Source organism: Schistocerca piceifrons, chromosome 1, assembly GCF_021461385.2.
Source record: "Schistocerca piceifrons isolate TAMUIC-IGC-003096 chromosome 1, iqSchPice1.1, whole genome shotgun sequence".
NCBI lineage: Eukaryota > Metazoa > Arthropoda > Insecta > Orthoptera > Acrididae > Schistocerca > Schistocerca piceifrons.
In genome coordinates, this window is record NC_060138.1 from 636,920,420 (window position 1) to 636,939,795 (window position 19,376).

The following is a 19,376-nucleotide window of genomic DNA, read 5'->3' on the forward strand; positions in this document are numbered from 1 at the left end:
TATTTAAAAGTCTGTCACTACATACAGTGCCCTTTATATTTGCAATATAGGCATTTTTCATGGAGCCACTTACTAAAACTTCTGTATGAGCCGCCACCTTTATCTATTATGTTGGCCTACACATGGAATTGCTAGCATACTTGACCCTGTGGCACATTCTTCTGACAATGCAGCTATGACCGAAAATTATTTATACTACAGAAAAGGATGGTAAGGATATCGCGTATAGTTACTAATCAAGCATCTGGCAAAAGACCATTGAAAAACCTGTACTCCGTACACTGAAAGAAGAGCCATGGCAGCAGGCAGTACTGTTGTCATCTTTCAACTGTGAATTGCAAACAGCTGTTTGCAAAATGAATAGCCTCCTACAGATCTGCAAAAACAGCAAGTTGTTGCCATAGGGGTGTCGACAAAATCATGTTGCACGATTAGTTTTTATGTGCAGCAACTGCACCCAAGTCCAATTTTAACTGTCAAGGCTTTTCTTTCATTGTACAGACCATAAGGGCTCCCACAATTACTTGTTGGAGCACTGACTCCATAATTGTATTTGTGGTTAATAACAAGTAGGAATTAGGGATAACCTACACAACTGACAACATTAGAAATAAAAATATTTCCTTACAGATAATATGGTTCAGAAGGCAGTAATATTCTGCAACAGTTTCCCTGGAAATTGTCAGACATACAAAAATAAAGTAAAACAATACTTTATTAGCTGCACTTCCTATGATTTATCAGAGTATTTGGACTCTGTGATGTAATTCCCACTTCACACAGTGTTCTGTGTAAAGATATATAAATGTTTTGTTTGAAGTATTATATAAAAATATCAGCCAAGCAGTATACGAGGAAGACCAGTGGCTTTTTCCCCCCCCAAAGTAGCTGATTTTCTACAAATCACATCCACATATGAAAAGACTTATCAGTGCAAGTTATAATTTAGTGTTGCAAATTTTGCAGTTAATAGCTGCACTTCTTGCCATTTGTGTGGAACGGATTTGGAAACACCACAGAAAACCCAAATATGGGTCACTAGATCAGGTAAACAAGACCAGGTCATCTTTATATGCATGCTTTTTTTCACTTCTCAATTAATTTTAGTGATTTAGAAGGAAGTAAACACAAACTACTAATACGCTGCTACCTACTCTATACATTTTAGTGAGCATTTTTAATAACAGAACAAAGTGAACCTAAGAGGAGTCAAGCAACATGATACTTACTCTCTCATATGTCACAGTAAACATCCAACATGAAAAACTCAGATAAATTACAGTTCATGCACAAGGTTCACTGATTTTATGCAGCTTGTTAGGACCTTTAGGTGGGCCTATGGCAATCGTGTTAATTTTCTTTGTCATTCATCTTGCCCAGAAAACTCGCACATTAGTTACAATTAGAACAGTGTCATCCGCTGTTGAGCTGTAGCATGTAAAATATAAGACCTTAAACATATTGTGTTCCCTGGTGAAAACCTAAAACCAGTTTCTGCAGCACATTCTTACAGCCTTTTGATGGTCAATATTACTCCAGTGATATAGCTGCAAAATGGCCAAAGAACAGATCACAAAACTGTCACTGCAGAAGCATTTCTGCTGCTGGCTATCACACGTAATGTTATGCTCGACCTGGGAGACAGAACGGTCTGATGTAGCAGCCCTGTCCAAGTAATGCTCCCCAAACAAGAACTAACCAACAAGAATCATAAGAAAGTTCCTGGCAGATTAAAACTGTATGCCAGACCGAGATTCAAACTCAGGACCTCTGCCTCTGTCACCCAGGCCTTGACACCAACCATGCCAGATTTTGATGAAACTTGGTACAATTACTTCTTTTATCACACTGAAAGCACTTGTAAAAATTTTTTGCTCTATCTCTTATAGTTTTTTTTATAAATTTTTAAAGTTTTTAGATTTGGCGCTGTTTCAGCAGTCGGAAATCTTAACTTATACGTGTCCTCACAACTAAAAAAATTTGTATATTAAAGAATACTCAAGATATCAGTATGAAATTTTGGAATAAGTTTGTGTATTATATCTAAATGTTAAAAAAATTACCATAAAGATATATTAAAATCTTCCAAATGAAAAAAATTTACAAGGTTTTTTTTAAGCTAACGGATGTTTAGTTTTACAAAAACTGCAATATCTGGAGTCTCATACCTGACAGAAAGCTCAAATTTATTTTAAAATACTCTTAATTGTATAGGCTATTAGATAAAAGAAAAATTATGTTGGCTTTTTAACATGTTTAATAGTTATCTAATTTTTAAAATAATATTAATTATATTTTAAAAATAAAAAGTACCAAATGACAGACACCGAAAATAAGTTTTTGTCTTCTTGGAGTAACAATGTACGCTTGGGATTTTGTCTTGTTACTCCTGTGTTTTGAAGTAAAAAATTATTACAGTGTTAAATAGTGCTTGGATAGTATTTTATTAAGTTTATTCAAACTTTCAGTAAGTATTGTTACTTAGTTTACACAGATTCTTTTCCAATATGCTATAAAAGTAACCAGAACAGTAATCAGACCAAAAGTGAAATCAGTATGTCAGATATTCAAACCTGTAGCGTAGGGTTATTTAAAAAATCTAACTGTTTCAAAACAACCTACACACCTTCAAAAAAGTTACAACCAGTATCTGAATTGAGTGAGGAAGAAAAAGATTTGATCCACTTGTTGTTGTTGTTGTGGTCTTCAGTCCTGAGACTGGTTTGATGCAGCTCTCCATGCTACTCTATCCTGTGCAAGCTTTTTCATCTCCCAGTACCTACTGCAACCTACATCCTTCTGAATCTGCTTAGCGTATTCATCTCGTGGTCTCCCTCTACGATTTTTACCCTCCACGCTGCCCTCCAGTACTAAATTGGTGATCCCTTGATGCCTCAGAACATGTCCTACCAACCGATCCCTTTGTCTGGTCAAGTTGTGCCACAAACTTCTCTTCTCCCCAATCCTATTCAATACTTCCTCATTAGTTATGTGATCTACCCATCTAATCTTCAGCATTCTTCTGTAGCACCACATTTCGAAAGCTTCTATTCTCTTCTTGTCCAAACTATTTATCGTCCATGTTTCACTTCCATACATGGCTACACTCCATACGAATACTTTCAGAAATGACTTCCTGACACTTAAATCAATACTGGATGTTAACAAATTTCTCTTCTTCAGAAACGCTTTCCTTGCCATTGCCAGCCTACATTTTATATCCTCTCTACTTCGACCATCATCAGTTATTTTGCTCCCCAAATAGCAAAACTCCTTTACTACTTTAAGTGCCTCATTTCCTAATCTAATTCCCTCAGCATCACCCGACTTAATTAGACTACATTCCATTATCCTTGTTTTGCTTTTGTTGATGTTCATCTTATATCCTCCTTTCAAGACACTGTCCATTCCATTCAACTGCTCTTGCAAGTCCTTTGCTGTCTCTGACAGAATTACAATGTCATCGGCGAACCTCAAAGTTTTTATTTCTTCTCCATGAATTTTAATACCTACTCCGAATTTTTCTTTTGTTTCCTTTACTGCTTGCTCAATATACAGATTGAACAACATCGGGGAGAGGCTACAACCCTGTCTTACTCCCTTCCCAACCACTGCTTCCCTTTCATGTCCCTCGACTCTTATAACTGCCATCTGGTTTCTGTACAAATTGTAAATAGCCTTTCGCTCCCTGTATTTTACCCCTGCCACCTTTAGAATTTGAAAGAGAGTATTCCAGTGAACACTGTCAAAAGCTTTCTCTAAGTCTACAAATGCTAGAAACGTAGGTTTGCCTTTCCTTAATCTTTCTTCTAAGATAAGTCGTAAGGTCAGGATTGCCTCACGTGTTCCAGTGTTTCTACGGAATCCAAACTGATCTTCCCCGAGGTTGGCTTCTACTAGTTTTTCCATTCGTCTGTAAAGAATTCGTGTTAGTATTTTGCAGCTGTGACTTATTAAGCTGATAGTTCGGTAATTTTCACATCTGTCAACACCTGCTTTCTTTGGGATTGGAATTATTATATTCTTCTTGAAGTCTGAGGGTATTTCGCCTGTTTCATACATCTTGCTCACCAGATGGTAGAGTTTTGTCAGGACTGGCTCTCCCACGGCCGTCAGTAGTTCCAATGGAATATTGTCTACTCCGGGGGCCTTGTTTCGACTCAGGTCTTTCAGTGCTCTGTCAAACTCTTCACGCAGTATCATATCTCCCATTTCATCTTCATCTACATCCTCTTCCATTTCCATAATATTGTCCTCAAGTACATCGCCCTTGTATAGACCCTCTATATACTCCTTCCACCTTTCTGCTTTCCCTTCTTTGCTTAGAACTGGGTTTCCATCTGAGCTCTTGATATTCATACAAGTCGTTCTCTTATCTCCAAAGGTCTCTTTAATTTTCCTGTAGGCGGTATCTATCTTACCCCTAGTGAGATAGGCCTCTACATCCTTACATTTGTCCTCTAGCCATGCCTGCTTAGCCATTTTGCACTTCCTGTCGATCTCATTTTTGAGACGTTTGTATTCCTTTTTGCCTGTTTCACTTACTGCATTTTTATATTTTCTCCTTTCATCAATTAAATTCAATATTTCTTCTGTTACCCAAGGATTTCTACTACCCCTCGTCTTTTTACCTACTTGATCCTCTGCTGCCTTCACTACTTCATCCCTCAAAGCTACCCATTCTTCTTCTACTGTATTTATTTCCCCCATTCCTGTCAATTGCTCTCTTATGCTCTCCCTGAATCTCTGTACTACCTCTGGTTCTTTTAGTTTATCCAGGTCCCATCTCCTTAAATTCCCACCTTTTTGCAGTTTCTTCAGTTTTAATCTACAGGTCATAACCAATAGATTGTGGTCAGAGTCCACATCTGCCCCTGGAAATGTCTTACAGATTAAAACCTGGTTCCTAAATCTCTGTCTTACCATTATATAATCTATTTGATACCTTTTAGTATCTCCAGGGTTCTTCCATGTATACAACCTTCTTTCATGATTCTTAAACCAAGATTATGTTGTGCTCTGTGCAAAATTCGACCAGGCGGCTTCCTCTTTCATTTCTGTCCCCCAATCCATATTCACCTACTATGTTCCCTTCTCTCCCTTTTCCTACACTCGAATTCCAGTCACCCATGACTATTAAATTTTCGTCTCCCTTCACAATCTGAATAATTTCTTTTATTTCATCATACATTTCTTCAATTTCTTCGTCATCTGCAGAGCTAGTTGGCATATAAACTTGTACTACTGTAGTAGGTGTGGGCTTCGTATCTATCTTGGCCACAATAATGCGTTCACTATGCTGTTTGTAGTAGCTTACCCGCATTCCTATTTTCCTATTCATTATTAAACCTACTCCTGCATTACCCCTATTTGATTTTGTGTTTATAACCCTGTAGTCACCTGACCAGAAGTCTTGTTCCTCCTGCCACCGAACTTCACTAATTCCCACTATATCTAACTTCAACCTATCCATTTCCCTTTTTAAATGTTCTAACCTACCTGCCCGATTAAGGGACCTGACATTCCACGCTCCGATCCGTAGAACGCCAGTTTTCTTTCTCCTGATAACGACATCCTCTTGAGTAGTCCCCGCCCGGAGATCCGAATGGGGGACTATTTTACCTCCGGAATATTTTACCCAAGAGGACGCCATCATCATGTAATCATACAGTAAAGCTGCATGCCCTCGGGAAAAATTACGGCTGTAGTTTCCCCTTGCTTTCAGCCGTTCGCAGTACCACCACAGCAAGGCCGTTTTGGTTATTGTTACAAGGCCAGATCAGTCAATCATCCAGACTGTTGCCCTTGCAACTACTGAAAAGGCTGCTGCCCCTCTTCAGGAACCACACGTTTGTCTGGCCTCTCAACAGATACCCCTCCGTTGTGGTTGCACCTACGGTACGGCTATCTGTATCGCTGAGGCACGCAAGCCTCCCCACCAACGGCAAGGTCCATGGTTCATGGGGGGGTTGATCCACTTACGATCTGGAATTAATCTGTGTGAATTTAAGAATATATGTTCACACCACAGCTACTACTTTTTAAATGTTTTTGAAAAGTGTCAAACACCATGTGTAGACCCACTTTTAAAAAAAAACAAAAAACAAAAAACACGCCCATCAAAAAATCGTTGAGAAGTGTAGGCTTGGATCTTTCTAAACAATTACTGACAAAAAATATTAGCATAAAACCTGGACAAAAGCTTTGCTCAACATGCCGTAACTTTTGTGAGGAAAAATTAAAAGTGGAAGTCAATGAAAGTGAAACAGATGATGAAGTCATGGTTTAATTAGAATCATTGGAATCCAGAAATGAATCCCTCGTACAAACAAACATTGTTCTTGATAATTTAGGTTTAACACCGATAAAGCTTCATGGCTTGTCAGAACAAAGTAAAGGATCTTATTTTAAAAGGAAGGTTAGCAGTATTGAAAAGACTGCAAAAAAGGCGGTTTCAAAAGCATTAAAATATGATGCACCAAGTTCTGATGATGACGAAGAAGATACAAGTGTGGTTGAGAAAGCAAAGGATTTTGATGTAATGATTTCTCTTATGAAAGAGAAGATTTCATCTGTTGGGAGGTCTACAAAAATCCAGTTTCTGACCTTGGCTCCAGATTCTTGGAGTCGAAATAAAGTGATGAAAGAATTTAATGTAAGTGAGCACATGGTGCGACAAATTAGAAAGCTAAAATCTGAAAAGGGTATTTTGGAAACTCCTGGTCCAAAAAAAGGTAAAACTCTTTCTGAAAATACAGTATGTGCGTGTGTGCAAGTGTATACCTGTCCTTTTTTCCCCCTAAGGTAAGTCTTTCCGCTCCCGGGATTGGAATGACTCCTTACCCTCTCCCTTAAAACCCACTTCCTTTCGTCTTCCCCTCTCCTTCCCTCTTTCCTGATGAGGCAACAGTTTGTTGCGAAAGCTTGAATTTTGTGTGTATGTTTGTGTGTCTATCGACCTGCCAGCGCTTTCGTTCGGTAAGTCACCTCATCTTTGTTTTTATATATAATTTTTCCCACGTGGAATGTTTCCTTCTATTATAATGAAAATACAGTAAGATTTGTAACAGATTTTTATGAAAAGGATGAAAGTTCCAGAGTGATACCTGGAACAAAAGACAAAGTAAGTGTTCAAAAAAATGTGTACATGCAAAAAAGACTCATTTTGTGTAACTTGAGAGAACTCTATTATTCTTTCAAATGGGAGAATCCCGAGGTAGAAGTAGGATTTTCAACATTTTGTTTCTTGAGACCTAAATGGTGTATCCTTGCTGGTGCTGCAGGCACACACACTGTATGTGTATGCAGTATCCACCAGAATGTTAAACTATTGCTGGATGCTGTGAAAATTGAAGAATCTTATAAAGGCCTAATTAAGACGCTTGTGTGCAACACGGAAAACCAAAACTGCATGCTACATCATTGCGAAACCTGTCCTGCAAATACTGCACTAACTGAGAACTTAACTGAAAAACCAAGTGTAGATTATGATTTAGAAGAAGAAATTGTAATCAGTCAGTGGGTTAACACAGACAGGGCAGAAATGATCAAACAGTCTATCAGTGTTGAAGACTACATTTCTTTATTGGTTAGGTCATTGGAAAAGCTCACCCCGCACTCGTTTATAGCAAAATCCCAATCAGCAGCCTTTAAAAGATTGAAAGAAGACCCACCACCCAAAACAGCAATTATTGTGATGGATTTCAGTGAAAATTATTCCTTTGTTATACAAAATGAGATCCAAAGTTACCACTAGAATAGAGGTGGTTGTACTCTACACCCAGTTGGAGTTTTTCTAAGAAAAGAGGAAAACAATGTTTTTGTTTCCAACCACTGTTTTATTAGTGATAACCAAGAACATGACACTGGTTTTGTTAACTTTGTACAAAAAGAAATTACAAAGTGGCTGTCATTACATCATACTGACATTGACTCAGATCACTACTTTACAGATGGTTGTGCTGGGCAGTACAAAAATAGAAACAGTTTTAAAAATTTGACTGAACACTTGAGAGACTTTAATTTGAAGGCCCAACACACTTTTTTTGCAACAAGTCATGGGAAGTCAATTTGTGATGGCCTAAGAGGAACTATTAAAAGAATTTTAAGGATAGCCAGTCTACAGCTTTCAGATGATGAACAAATAATGACAGCAATCTATATGTACAAGTTTTGTGAAAAAAATACTGAAAACATTAATTTTCACTTTATTGACAAAAAGAAGCTGATTTGCTACGGTTAAAATTAGAAAAATGTTTTTCAGCAACCCGAACCATTCCTGGAACAAGAAGTTTTCATAACTTCAAACCACTTCCAACAAACAACCTTGAAATTAGAAGGACCACAGATAGTGTAAAACCCTCCTTAGTCTTTTCTTTCCATTCTTCTTCTGATTGGGTTCGTGTTGAACCATCCATAAATAGCTATGTGGCTGCAAATTATGATGGTAACTGGTACTTTGGACTGGTAAAAACAATATTCAATGATGAAGAAGATGCAGAAATTCTATTTCTACATCCTTCAGGACCAGCTGCATCATTTTATTGGCCTGAAAGAGAAGATTCTTGCATAGTGCCTTTGGAGCACATAGTCTGTAGTAGACGCACCTCAATCAAGCGGCACTGGAAGAATGTATTACTTCAAAAAAGACTGTATCAAAAGAACTGAAAGCTCTTGGATGAAGTGGAAAAACAGTTTGAATTAGCATTAATGTTTATTGAAAAAACAAAATTACTCAAAAAATTCGATGTTTCAAGCAATCAGTTGGGTTGTCGTAAGTACACTATCTTTGTACATAATTCTAATGTAATCTACTATAATCAATAAACATGTTAAAAAGCCATCATTATTTTTGTTTTATCAAGTAGCCTATATGTTTAAGAGTAAATTAAAACAAATTTGAGCATTCTATCAGGTCTGAGACTCTAGATATTGCAATTCTTATAAAACAAAACATCCGTAAAAAAAATACATATATATTTTTCATAGAAAATATTAATATATTTTAATAGTATCATTTTTATCTTCAAATATGTATAATAAATAAACTTGCTGCAAAAATTCATGATGTTATCTGAAAGGGTTTTTAAAATAAGCACTTTTAAAGTTTTGAATACAAATTAAATTTACCATTTCCAAATGTTCGGAAAACGCAAAACATAAAAACTTTAAAAATTTATAAAAAAACTATAAGAGATACAGCAAAAAAAATGTGCAGGTGTTGTCAGGATGATATTCGAACCATTTGAGCCAAATTTCATGAAAATCTAAGGAGGTGGGTGTAAAATTTATTTTTTATTGGGTGATTTGATATGGAATGACCCTCCCCCTCCTTAAGTGTGGTGGAGTGCAGTGGGATGGTAGAGCAACTGCCCATGAAAAAGAAAGGTCCAGAGTTCAAGTTTCAACTTGGCACACCACTTTCATTTGCCAGGAAGTTTCATATCAGTACACACTCCACTGTCGAGTGAAAAGTTCATTCAAGACTCAACATACGTCATTGTACACAAGACCCAATTGTAAAGATGGGGAGAATGTTTAATCTCTTAAGTAGCATCCAACAACATTTCCAACTCATAAAACCATCAGCCACACAAATTCAACACAGGACAGACTCATATACCCTCTTAAGTTACAGAGGATGATGTGACCCTGAATTCACACTGGAAGTTGTTCACGAGATTTTGGGATTTGAGAACCCATAGAGTCAGCAGTTTGCTATAGTATCAAGAGTCTTTCATAAGGAGTTGGTTCACTGCTTCAAATCACTCCCTTCTTATATTTACTTTTTCCTCGGGCCACGTTAGTCTTGTTCCCGATTAGGAGGCCGTCAATACGTATAATCATACATAAATTGTTGGAAAATTTGGACACAATAGTCACACGTGAGAGCCTAATTGTACGGTTTGTAATGAAAAATAGACGTCCAACACATGTGACTCTCTAATGTAACTGCGTGGTGCTCCACGAAAAATCTCGCGTGATACTCAAAAACACTTACAGTATAATAGTAAAACACCGTAGAAGTGGAACAGATGGCTTGTTTTCAGTGCACACTATGAAGTTACACCACTTTACGACTTCAAATGCAGTTTTATCGTATCACGTTACATTATATAATGTATTTTCATTGTAATAGCCGTAAACGTTGGAGACCGGATGGTCTGTGGTTTGAGACTCACCTAAACAGAAATATCCATTCACTACCGGTCCTTCAACTTCTGCTATTGCAACTGTTAGACCAGTAACACTTGATTTGTATTTATGAACTGGCACCAAGTCATTAGCCTTCAACGAACAAATTAATTCAAAATTTGCGCTCTTCTGCCTCGGCGGTGAGCTGTCAACAGGGGCCATTTTCAAGTTTTTACACAAAGATACTGGCTCTCGGTGAGTTATTCCAAGGAGCTACTGTTCAGTATCTGATCTATCTGTGCGACGTAATATATTATTTCAATTACCGTAAAGAAATTTTCCTGCCGTTACTGTGCAGGATTCTGCACAGCGACAAGACAGTAAATTGTTTTCGAAACACAAAAGACATCAAATTTGCTTGCTCAACAACATCAAAGTCAACAAGAAATAAACACTGCACAATCAGAAAAAGACGATCGACGTCCCAAAAAAAGGTCTCTGCTTATATCATTCACCAGTCACAAACAGTTATATGGCCACTCAAGTTTGGTGTTTTCTCTCCATTCAAGATAAATTTAGCAATTTTCTTAAACAGGTCATTCTTTGGTCTTTTTCCGTCCTAAACGTATAGAAAAACTAAAAAATAATTTCGCAATTTTTACAATGACAAGACGATGTAAAGACAAAAATTGGAAGTGCTGCGGAAAAGAGCCGCTCAAACAAATGTATTGTCTAAAAGTTGTCAAGGTCAAAACAATGTCAACGACACCCACGGTCTAGCGCGTTGCTTCCCGAGCGGGAATATGTGCCGATTCCCGGCACGAATCCGCCCGGCGGATTATTGTCGAAGTCCGGTGTGTCGGCCAACCTGTGGGTGGTTTTTAAGGTGGTTTTCCATTGCCTTGGCGAATGCAGGTTGGCTCCCCTTATTCCACCTCAGTTACATTGTCAGCGATTGTTCTCTCAGTGTCTCCACTATGCACACACCATAATTACCATGCAAACATATGGGATTACACTCGTCTGGTATGAGACGTTCCCAGGGAAGTCAACTGGGGACCGAACCGCACAGTAACCCTGGGTTCAGTGTGGAGCGGAGGTGGGGTGGGTGGCCTGTTGTGAGGTTGTGATCCACTGAGGGCTACAGTGGGATGAAATTTCTCCATCGTTTCTAGGTCCCTGGTTCAATACATAATATACACACACATACACAACGAGATCGTTGGAAAAGAAGCACACATTTGGACTGGACAAAAATATTCACACAACCATACATATTGCTGTATTTTTATTTGCGTTACATTTAACTAAAATTTTTATTTATTAATGGTGGGCAGGACGTCAAACGGGCCGACTTGGAGCAGGAGAGGCACCACAGGACATTTTATTTTATACTGTCTATACTTTTACAAATAAATTCATAAAACTTTGTCAGTATGAGCAGGAAGGATTCAGGATTCACACTCATAGCAGTGGAAGTGCAAAAATATAACAAAATAAATTTTTTTAGATATGAAATTTCATCATTTTTTCACTTACTGTTGGCTGCATTTGTTGCTATAGGTACATTTTTCTTCACAAGTAAGAGGGATTCTTTGATGAATTTTGCACAGCATATAATCCATACTTACAGCTGTATGAAACTCTAGAATTTTCCAAATCTATTAAAACCTGTGGTAAAAATTAAGATAATTAACTACAAAATTTGATTTTTTTCTAAACATAAAGTTTAAAACGTAACAGCTCATTCATTTTTTAATAAATTAAATAGATTCTACAGTTTCAGACACCTGTAAGTATGGTTTGTATGCTGTGCAAAATTCATCGAACAGTCTCTCTTACTTATGAAGAAAAGTGTACCTATAGCAACAAATTCAGCCAATAGTAAGTGTAAAAATGATGAAATTTCACATGTAAAAAAATTATTTTGTTATGTTTTTGAACTTCCGCTTCTACGAGTGTGAATCCTGAATCCTTCCTGGTCATGCTGACAAAGTTTTATGAATTTACTTGAAAAAGTATAGACAGTGGAAATTAAAAAGTCCTGTGGTGCCTCTCCTGCTCCAAGTCGGCCCGTTTGACGTCCTGCCCCCCTTAAGTGACTGAATACAGAAAAAAATTGTTATCAACCCAAAGCAACTGAATAAAATGTAAAACTGTGTTAAAAATAATACTGTTCGGATTATTGGCTTACATCATCCTCTGTCCTTTCACATGGAGTCCTTTTGATTACATTATAAACTGCAGTCTCCTAGGCATCAAATCCAAAAGATTAGCAGCTAACTTCAGTACATAAATCTACTCTATCTGCTTTGAGATTATTGATTAAATCATTTAGTGAAAGTGACAGTAATTTCCTCATTTTGTTCTTCAGCATAAATTATAAATTTTCTATTCAGCTGATGTTCAATGACCGACGAGGATTTAGTAACCTTTAAGTTGCATTGTAAAGTACCTGTTCCTGGGCTTTATGTGCCTGAAATGAAAATCTTCTCTTACATCTATGTTTTTGTACAGTTTTTAATCAATTATTTTGCAAAATATTGGTATAATTTAAAGAATTTAGATTGACAGTCAAGTTTAGTTCTGTAAACAGCAATGTGGACAATGAATTGCCTGATATCTGCTGCATACATGAAGGTTATTATACCTCCATTGCTGATAGTTCATGTGTGTACTAGAAACTCTTTTATTCTCCACACTGCCACTGTGTTAAAAACAAAATATAGATATAGCCCTTCTTACCAGTCTTACGATTACTCTTTCTAATTAACTGTAATGTTATATGCTTGAAAAAATTACATTTTCACACGACGTTTTGTCGCCACATGTTTCAGATTTAAGTGCTGGAATGATCGCATCTCATGTCAGAAAATTGAATTGTGGGCTGTAACCATAAAACATAACGTATATAAGTTTTCATGTCAAACACATCACGCAGAATCGCCCCTCACCATCTCTATCATCAATACCTACCATTCCAAGAATTGACTTACCAGACTTAGTCTCATTGCATTAAAATCACCGGCCATCTGGTCGGATAATCCAGTACTTTGGTTTGCCCAACTCGAGAGCCAATTTGTCTTGGCCCACATCACTTGAACGCAACTAAATACAGTTATGTGGTGGCTACATTTAACAAGCAAATGGCAATGGAACTACGAGCCGTCCTAGCTTCGCCACCAAGCACTGAAAGATACACTTCTATAGCCGTGTCCACACCGAATGTGTCTCTCCACACAGTGGCCCTCTGCACACAAACACACAGCACTGAACGCCACATGGCAATACTAAACTGCGCAAAATGGAGCAGAGTTCTCATAGGTGTGCAGCAATGTTCCAGTGTGATCGCGAGTGCATCAGTAAATATGGAAAACGGGAAACGTCTTCCAAACAGAGCTGCACATGAACAAGGCACTTCTTCGATGTACCAACACTGTGTGAGATTTTTCATTGTTGCACAGAGTTGCGTTGCTTGACATCGACACCGGCCGCGCCACTCTGCACTGAACCTCTCCTTGGTTGTAAGCATCCACTAGGAATACACTTGCCACAGTCAGAAGCTATTCGACTTGACAAATCGCTCTGCACTGAAGAACTCGGCGATCACACACCATCGACTAAGTTTTGTCCTGACACGCTGGCTGACAATTCGGCTGAGGACCAAAAATAATCACAGTTTTGTTCTGCTGGCCTCGATGCCCTCGCTCAAACTGCTGACCAAATAGTCGAGAGGTATCCACCGATGGCGTCGCAATAGTCTCTGCTAAAACTGAGACTTCTTTGAAAGCACTTAACTGTTTAAGCAAGTCGTAGCCTTACAAATTCGACACTCTACACAAGCATTGTGCTGGCAATGCTCTTCCAGGAGAAACAAAAACTTGCCCATAGGGGAGAAACCTGCTGGTATCACAAAAAATTTTGAGCTGAAGTTGAGCTTTGTTGAACACCGTGTAACAAGGGAAACACCACAAGAAATCAGTAGCGATGGCAACTGATATCAAACCTGGCAGCCATAGATTGTTTATAACAGAGCACTTGACTAAGTTACCATTTCTCATTGATACAGGTACTGACTTTTAGTTTACCCTTCTTCTCATCTTGCACAGCAGAATACCTAAGGAAATTACCTGTATACTGTGAATGGATCTTCCATCAAAACTTACAGATACATCAGCTTACATCTAAACTTCAGTCTTCAAAGTGACTTGTATCAAGATTAATTGTTGCTGATGTGCTGTAGCAGACTGTTGGAACAGGCTTCTCATCTTTTTAGAGTCTCCCCCCAGATCAATACAATCGACCCTTACCTGATTCTATAGCACAGTCACTGGCACCTACAACATAAAAACCATGCTGGCATCAAAGTGACTACAGGTCATTCACCATACAGCGTCCTACTTCGTCAGTTCCCTGAACTCATCTGTCCACTACCTACACCAGCACTGGTAAGACATTCAATGGTACATCACATTATCACTATGTCAGAACCTGCACCTTACATATAGCCTTGTCATCTGCACCTGGAGAAACTAAAGAGTGGAAAGCAAGTGTTCTCTTTTACGTTGGCACAAGGGAAATGTCTCCCTTCAAATAGTAGCTAGGTCTCTCCACTCCATATACCGTAGTTCCTAAGAAAAACAATAGGTGGTGTCCATATGGTGATTATCATCAGCCTAACACCAGAACAATACCTAATTGTTATCCTGTTCCATATATTGTAGACGTTCCTATGCACATTCATGGTAAGACTGTTTTCTCCACCATCGACCACATCCATGTTTTTTACCACATACCAACTTCACCAAAAGATGTACCCAAAATGTTGTTTGCGCTCCATTCAGATTCTTTGAATTTATGTGAATGCCATTAGGACTGTGCAGTACCACTCAGACTTTTAAGTGATCATTCATGAATGAAGTAACTAGAGACATAGAGTTTTTGTTATTTCTACATTAATTACCTGCTAGTAATGTTGTCTAGCGAGGCAGAGAATCTAGTGCATCTATAGTAACTATTAACTAGACTGCAATAACATAGTTTAGTGATTAACCTGTAAAAATCTGTCTTGGGAGCAATGAAAGTAAAATCCCTATGGTGCTTCACCAATGCACAAGGAAACCTGCCACTTCAAGATGCTGTGCAAATTATTAGTCAGTTTCGCCAGACCACTGCAACATGAGAGTTACGCCGTTTTTTGGGCTTGACAAAATTATGTCACCGTTTTATGCACAATTATGCATTGTTGGCAGTACCTCTCAATGAAATACTTGAAGGTTTAGCTAATCATGAAGACACACTACAATGGACTGATGAAAAGGAACCATACTTGGTCAAAGTAAACATTCCTATTGCAGAGGCTGCATTGTTAGCTCACCCTCTTCCTGACACATATTTCTCAGTTATGGTAAATGCATCATCAGCTGCAATTGGAGTCTTGTTACAGCAACATGTGCAAAACGACTGGCAACCTCTAGCAAGAAGTTATCACCTTCACAAGCAAATTACTCAATGTATGGCTATGAGCTCTATGTGGAATATGCCTCAATCACTAAATTTATCCACATGCTCAAAGGCAGACATTTCGTGCTTTTCACAAATCGTAAGCCACTCGATCTCTTTAGAATGAGATTTTCACTCTGCAGCTGAGTGTGCGCTGATCTGAAACTTCCTGGCAGATTAAAACTGTGTGCCCGACCGAGACTCGAACTCGAGACCTTTACCTTTCGCGGGCAAGTGCTCTACCATCTGAGCTACCGAAGCACGACTCACGCCCAGTACTCACAGCTTTACTTCTGCCAGTATCTCGTCCCCTACCTTCCAAACTTTACAGAAGCTCTCCTGCAAACCTTGCAGGTCTAGCACTCCTGAAAGAAAGGATACTGCAGAGACATGGCTTAGCCACAGCCTGGGGGATGTTTCCAGGATGAGATTTTCACTCTGCAGCGGAGTGTGCGCTGATATGAAACTTCCTGGAAGATTAAAACTGTGTGCCAGACCGATACTCGAACTCGGAACCTTTGCCTTTTGCAGGCAAGTGCTCTACCATCTGAGCTACCGAAGCACGTTTGGAAGGTAGGAGACGAGATACTGGCAGAAGTAAAGCTGTGAGTACTGGGCATGAGTCGTGCTTCTAACATAGAGGTGTATGAAAAATATGTACATGTGAAAAAGCTACGAAGGGAATGATTATGGAATCTTAATTACACTAATGTGTAGAAGTCTGTTAATTGGTAGGAACATTTTATACAATATGAATCTCCTGTGATTAGAAAATATAACAAGTGTATTTTTAACATTGAACACCTAAGCGTTTATACACTCTACAATTAGTTTATAGACTAGAATTCACTCATGTGTTTAATATATCAAAATCTAGTAGATCTTTAACATGCGACAGTTGTTTTAGGATGAGAGATTTATTTGTTAATTAATTGAAAAATGATTCTAAACGATGCTGAGGATTGTTCGGGATTGTTTAGAACGTATATATAGGGGTAGCCAAATTGGCATAGGGGTGTCAGTACTTTGTGTGATTTAGGACAGAGAGCATGTAGCTGGTTGTGCATAGTTAATTCATTATTGTAAGTATGTTACAACTCATTTCACATTTGTCAAGATGCCTTTATTTAGTTTGAGATTGTAATAAATTTCTAACTGAAACACAATACGAGATTGACTTTTAATTTTAACTTTTCTGAAGCTGAAATTTTTACAGTGACTGAGAATAAAGGAATTGTGCTGTGACAGATTGCCAGATACGATAAGTAAAACAACCCCATTATTAAAAGTAGTTAGAGAAATGTTATAATTTTGAAAGGGTACAGTACCGCCCGACATTGAAAATAGGTACAACATTCTTTGTTATTCTTGTCAGAACAACATATTTTTTGTAATAATAACTCAGTTTCAGTTAATACACTGAAGCTGGATACCAGTGTAAGAAAGAATGACAAATCAGTTATTTAATTTATCACATGTGCACTCCCACAAAATAAATCCCTACATCCAATTTGGTGAGATCTGCGAAATTTATGAATGTATGGTCGTCTGCTAACCACAGATAGTGAATGTGCAATGTATGATCATCTTTGAGATGGCCCTTTGGTCACCTTTGGTGGAACCAAAGAGATGAAATTTATCTGAGCTTTGAGCGCCTGAAATGTGGCTGAACAATACGGTAGCAAGGTGCTCGCCCGCCGCGACGGAGGTACAAGCTGACCGGAAGAACAGCCATGTTTCAGCACTCTGCCGCTGGATCTAGTGTTGGTAAGACCTGTTTCAGGTGTGCTCTGTGAAAACAAAAGAGTGGAGACATGGTATGCATATGAAATACTTAAGAGTACTTTGGAATAATAATTTCTCTATTTGAGGAATTTTGTGGGGAGAATTAAATGTCAGGCAGGTAATATTAAGGGGATCATAGTAATCTTCGGATGTGACCAACGGTCGCAATGAAACCACATGTAGCAATAAGTTGAAATACTTCCGAGTGCATAAGTTAAGCTGAATTACTGGCGTGTGTACTATAAGTTGGAAATATTTAAGAAATGGCGTGCGCAGAACTTCAAATTAGAGACGAGCACTTCCACGTGGTGAGTACTGTGTGAGTCTCAATCTGTGTGTGAGACAAAGGATAAAGAGAAGTACTCGTCCATGGTATCAGTTACGGACTCGCGTATGTGATGAATATGTTCTTAATATTACTTTGCGTGTTATGTTTCCGTGTGATGCTTGATTCAAACTATAATACTCTGAGAGGGAAGCAAGGTGAGTCAGCCATCTACCCAGCAACACCACTTGGCTTGCACTGCAAAGGAAGACGTGCATATATCCTCCAGAATTCGTGGGCGCTGAAGACCTTGCTGTCGTGCGCCCACAAAACCCTTCTACTACTACTACTACTACTACTACAGAGTTCGTAGTAGGAAAGGAAAGTTACGAAGTGGGGCAGTGATGTGTGAAACTGGGATGAACATTAATTTAAGTGGGGAAGTAGCAAAAGATCCACCATCCTATCCAGAAAGTGCACTGTAGCGTTAAATAATTACGAGACCTTAAGATAGAGAATCACCAATGTAAAGCCATACCCACTGAGCGGAATTTCTCATGTGTTATTGTTGTAGGTTATAGAATTGGTGTGTTTAGGTTATAGAATTTATCGGAATAAATAAGATAGTGAAAAGGAAAAGATTGGTGGCGTTTTCCTTCGAATAGTATGTTGCCATGATACCCAGAATTTATAATGTGTGCGCCATTCATATTCGGTGCGATGGCCAGGTGTTGATCAAAGCTGTTGAATAAGAACGAAAATGTGGTATTGCCAGTGCGTAGTGAACAATCAAAGTTGTGTAAATTGTTAATAGTCAGATGTGCGTTATCCATTTCCGTTGCGTAATATTCAAACAGGAGAATAACTTGTAACTTAATTGTGAGTACTAGAGTTCATGTTACTCGATAAATAAGAATGAGTCCACTCGCTTGGCAGACCACTCATCTTGCAGGTCTGACTGCTTGATGCCACAGTATGAGCAAGGCATGTGGGTGACTATCATAATTTCGACCCTGCCAGGATTTTGCTGTTAGGGTTTGCTGTTAAGATTTTTTTTTGATGGGATATATTGTGATAGCGCTAAGAAGTAAAATTTTTTGTTTGCAGTTTCTTTCTGGATTGGTGAGGATCTTTTATTTTTTTATGTAATTAATTGCTATATCGTCCAAGGCTGGAAGATCGTTGTATAATTTTTTTCTTGCGTAATGTCCATAGTAACTAGGTCACAGTCGAAAAGTGTAGTCACCATGGAGGAGAGTGATTCTGAGGTGAACGTAGCAGTGGAACAGGAAGTATGTGTCGACCTTGGGTTAATGAGCGAGAACAGCAAACACTTGGAAGGTCAGGAGACCATGGCTAGGTGATCCTTTAGGTGGCGGGCTTCCTGTAGTTGTTTATCATATTTCAAAATTTGAAAATTAAATAAATGTATATATCAAAGTTTATTCATTTGATGAAAACTATCAAGTATATCAATTAAAAATTGCAAAAAGTAATAAAGAGAAACATGTAAACCTCCTTTATTTCAAGGAAGGAAATAACTGAAACTATTATTGCATAAAAGTTGTACCTAGGTATGTTTTGAGTGAAATTAATAAACATGAGTATGACAAATTTATTTGTGATATGTGTTTACTCCATTTCACTAGTAAAGAAAAATTAAGTAATCGCACATCATGCTGTTAAGTTA

At 38.2% G+C, this 19,376-nt stretch overlaps 1 protein-coding gene across 2 annotated transcripts in view; it reads right to left on the reverse strand.

Annotated features, from left to right (window-relative positions):
• The window catches only part of LOC124805012 (uncharacterized protein C05D11.1-like), a 134,558-nt gene extending 123,969 nt beyond the window's left edge, over positions 1 to 10,589 (reverse strand). Inside the window, exons 1-2 of one of the 2 annotated variants that reach the window (XM_047265418.1) lie at positions 10,461 to 10,589; positions 10,182 to 10,339 (exon numbers count right to left, since the gene is read on the reverse strand). In XM_047265418.1, the coding sequence (XP_047121374.1) occupies positions 10,182 to 10,339; positions 10,461 to 10,543 (241 nt within the window). In that variant the 5' untranslated portion in view covers positions 10,544 to 10,589. Of the gene's footprint in view, positions 1 to 10,181; positions 10,379 to 10,460 lie in introns of those variants that run through there. The other variant, XM_047265426.1, reaches the window with a different exon arrangement.
• Between the last annotated feature and the right edge of the window lie 8,787 nt (positions 10,590 to 19,376).